The sequence below is a fragment of the Empidonax traillii genome, unplaced genomic scaffold, assembly GCF_003031625.1.
Source record: "Empidonax traillii isolate 1590-97213 ecotype Southwest subspecies unplaced genomic scaffold, ASM303162v1 scaffold1529:size122720, whole genome shotgun sequence".
Lineage (NCBI taxonomy): Eukaryota > Metazoa > Chordata > Aves > Passeriformes > Tyrannidae > Empidonax > Empidonax traillii.
The window spans coordinates 119,711-122,720 of NW_020956722.1; the positions used below are offsets into that span (position 1 = coordinate 119,711).

At 49.4% G+C, this 3,010-nt stretch overlaps 1 protein-coding gene across 1 annotated transcript in view; it reads right to left on the minus strand.

Moving 5' to 3' along the window:
- LOC114070356 (mucin-16-like) overlaps positions 1–2,806 on the minus strand; it is a gene marked incomplete at its 5' end in the record, with an annotated part of 13,053 nt that extends 10,247 nt beyond the window's left edge. Inside the window, 6 exons of the mRNA XM_027907715.1 lie at positions 6–151; positions 385–411; positions 1,666–1,838; positions 2,263–2,330; positions 2,421–2,563; positions 2,780–2,806. Coding sequence (XP_027763516.1) covers positions 6–151; positions 385–411; positions 1,666–1,838; positions 2,263–2,330; positions 2,421–2,563; positions 2,780–2,806 — 584 coding nt within the window. The remainder of the gene's footprint in view (positions 1–5; positions 152–384; positions 412–1,665; positions 1,839–2,262; positions 2,331–2,420; positions 2,564–2,779) is intronic.
- Positions 2,807–3,010: the final 204 nt, after the last annotated feature.

Below are 3,010 nucleotides of genomic sequence, written 5' to 3' on the forward strand. Positions count from 1 at the left end.
CTTACATAATAGGACATGACTCTTTCTGTTGACTTGAATTTCCTAGAATTTGGTGTTGCCATATCTGCAGTGAATGGCAGGTTGGTTATAGTGACATTCAAGGTGAAGTTCCTCACTGCTGGTGGCAGAGGTTGTGTATTTAGAGCAGCAGCTGCAATGAGAAAGGAAAAGTCAATGCCTGAAAATCCAATTTATTATCATCACCCCGAGAGGAAACACTATAGGATATTCTATTTGGCTTTAGGGTGTTCCATAACAGGCTCCTGATTTCTCTGTTTTATAAATCTAGCAGAGCTCTGGGTTGCTTGGTCCAACCTGCTCTTTTGGCTGTTGCCAACAAGCAAAATCATCTTGCCACTTCGACAGCTCTTTAAAGGTACTTACATAGCTCAGGCTGCAGTTCATTGTAACCTGTGGGGACAAGAAAAGGGACATATTTGAGAAACCTGCTTCCAAGTTGGAAGGTCTGGCACACACTGCAATACAGAACTGGAATGGGTTTTGTCTGAGAGGTCCCGTGTAAACATTTGACACGAAAAACCGATTTGATGACAGTCTGTGCATAAATGCACATTCATCCTGCTCTGTGTTGTTGGCAAGCTGCTGCTTTTCTTAGCACTGCACGGAATATTCCATTTTCTCAGGACGTTGAGAGGGAGTTTACCCATTCCCTAAAAGCAGTTTAGAATCCCAGAATGGGCTGGGTTGGAAGGAACCTTAAAGATGACCTCGTTCCAAACCCCCTGCCATGGGCAGGGAACCATTTGGCTTCTGCATTGGCAACTTCTATAGGATTTTGTCAAGTGCTGTTCAGTTCTAGTGCTGTTCCTTGACCTTGGCAGGTCAATCCTTGTATTTTCTGGTGTGTTATGATATGATGTAGTTGGATAAGTTACTGAGTGCAAAGCAATCAGAAGTTCAAAGGCTGTGGGTGACAATAGCTCCTCTGCTTTGGTGCCATTTGCTCGTGTTGCCCTGCAGGTTTTATGGCTTCTGTAGTTACAGAATCCCAGAATGGTTTGGGTTGGAAGGGACCTTAAAGATCATCTTGTTCCACCCCCTGCCACGGAGACGCTCCCAGGGCTCTGGAGCCCCTCTGCTCTGGAGCCAGGCTGGGAGAGCAGAAGAGAAGGCTCCAGGGAGACCTGAGAGCACCTTCCAGGGCCTAAAGGAGCTCCAAGAGAGCTGGAGAGGGACCTGGGAGAAGGGATGGAGGGACAGGACAAGGGAGAATGGCTTCAAAGAGAAAGAGCAGGAATTTATGTTGCACATTGGGAAGGAATCTTCCCTGTGAGGGTGATGAGGCTCTGGCATGGGTTGCCATGAGAAACTGTGACTGACCCATCCCTGGAAATGTCCAAGGCCAAGTTGGAGCAGCCTGGTCTAGTGGAAGGCATCCCTGCCCATGGCAAAAGGGTGGAACGAGATTATCCTTAAGGTCCCTTCCAACCCAAAACCTTCCACCATTCATACAGAAGGAAATAAAATACAAACCAGTGTATAAGCGTGCCCTGTAAATCCAACAAAAACTATCAAAGATATTTTTGATTGGAAGAGCCAAAAAAGTTAGAAAAATTGGAATTCTTTAGTGAAAGAGTATGACAAGAAATAAAACAGTAAACAGGGAAACAGGAAAATTACAGAAATTACAAAAAAAATTGTCACCGTTGACGTAGAGGCTGTCCTTGTCCAAGCTGTAGGGGCCCAGCTGGCTGATGCCTCTGGTCTTGTTGCTCACTTGGTGGTACAGGCCCACCCTGTCCAAGGCTGCAGCTGAGGGCTCCTTCCTATAGGTGCACACGGCGTCCACCCGGGTCTCGTCCCTCTGGCTGCCTGGCCTGCAAAGCACAGGGACAACACTCAGCCCGTGTCCTCTACACATTCTCCCCTCTGTTCTGGGCCCTGAGTTTTCTGTGGATATTCTTATGTAAGAATGAAAACTTGGGACATCCCAAAGTTGGTGCATATTTTCTGGCCACTGCTCTAGACCTCCTGTAATACCGTGGGCCTTTTCAAGAAGCAAAGGGACAAGCAGGACAAAGAGTCATCTTGGGGCTCTGTTGTCACCTCCCCAAGATGAAAGGGCAGGCAAGGAGTTGCAGTGGTAAAGCAGGAACGTATAAGGTAGATGGTCACGCTGATGGTGGACATCAAGCAGAAAGTCCTGACTCCATGGACTGGCTTTCAGGAGAACATGAACATTACAGAGCCCCTTATGTGACCTTAGTAACTGTAAATGAATATTCGAGGGTGAGAAAATACCTGAAAGCCGTTGATTCACATCCCTGGAAATTGGGGCCAATGCTGGTGTCCTTCAGCAGGCGGTCGAGCTGCCAAGCAAAGAGGTTTCACAGTTAAGCCATGACCAGCTCCTGGAACTCCCCCCACACAAGGACAAGACCATGCCGTGGTCCACTTACCATGGTGTTCATCACTCTTCGTGCAGACTTGAACCTTGCTGAGTCTGGATTCTCCAGGTCAGAATTGTAGGGGAGGTTGGTGATGGTGAAGTTGACGGTGAAACGCTCGAGGGCAGCAGCTGTCGGTGGTGGGTGGGTGGGAGCTGCAAAACAGAGAGATAAGGAGTGAGGAGGGAGCAAAGTAAGGGTGACAGGGCTCTGGCTGGACAAGTGTAGAATTCTCCAGCCAAAGCTAGAAAGACTTTCAGGCTCCCTGCCTCTCCCCAGGGTCTCAAGCCCAAGCACTCTCTGACCGAAAGAAACCATCAAGGAGGCATTTACTGCCCTCTTTGCCCAGCCCACTCATAGAAGGTACTCACTGGGCTGGACTGGCTGTTCGTTGTAGCCTGGAAAAAGAGACAGACAGAGGGTCAGGAGCTGCAGCTGGGCAAGGGGCAGCACTGGGAGAGGGCTGGTGGGGGAGAGCAGAGGGGGCAGAGAGAGCAGCGTGGGTCACCGTTGACGTAGAGGCTGTCCTTGTCCAAGCTGTAGGGGCCCAGCTGGCTGATGCCTCTGGTCTTGTTGCTCACTTGGTGGTACAGGCCCACCCT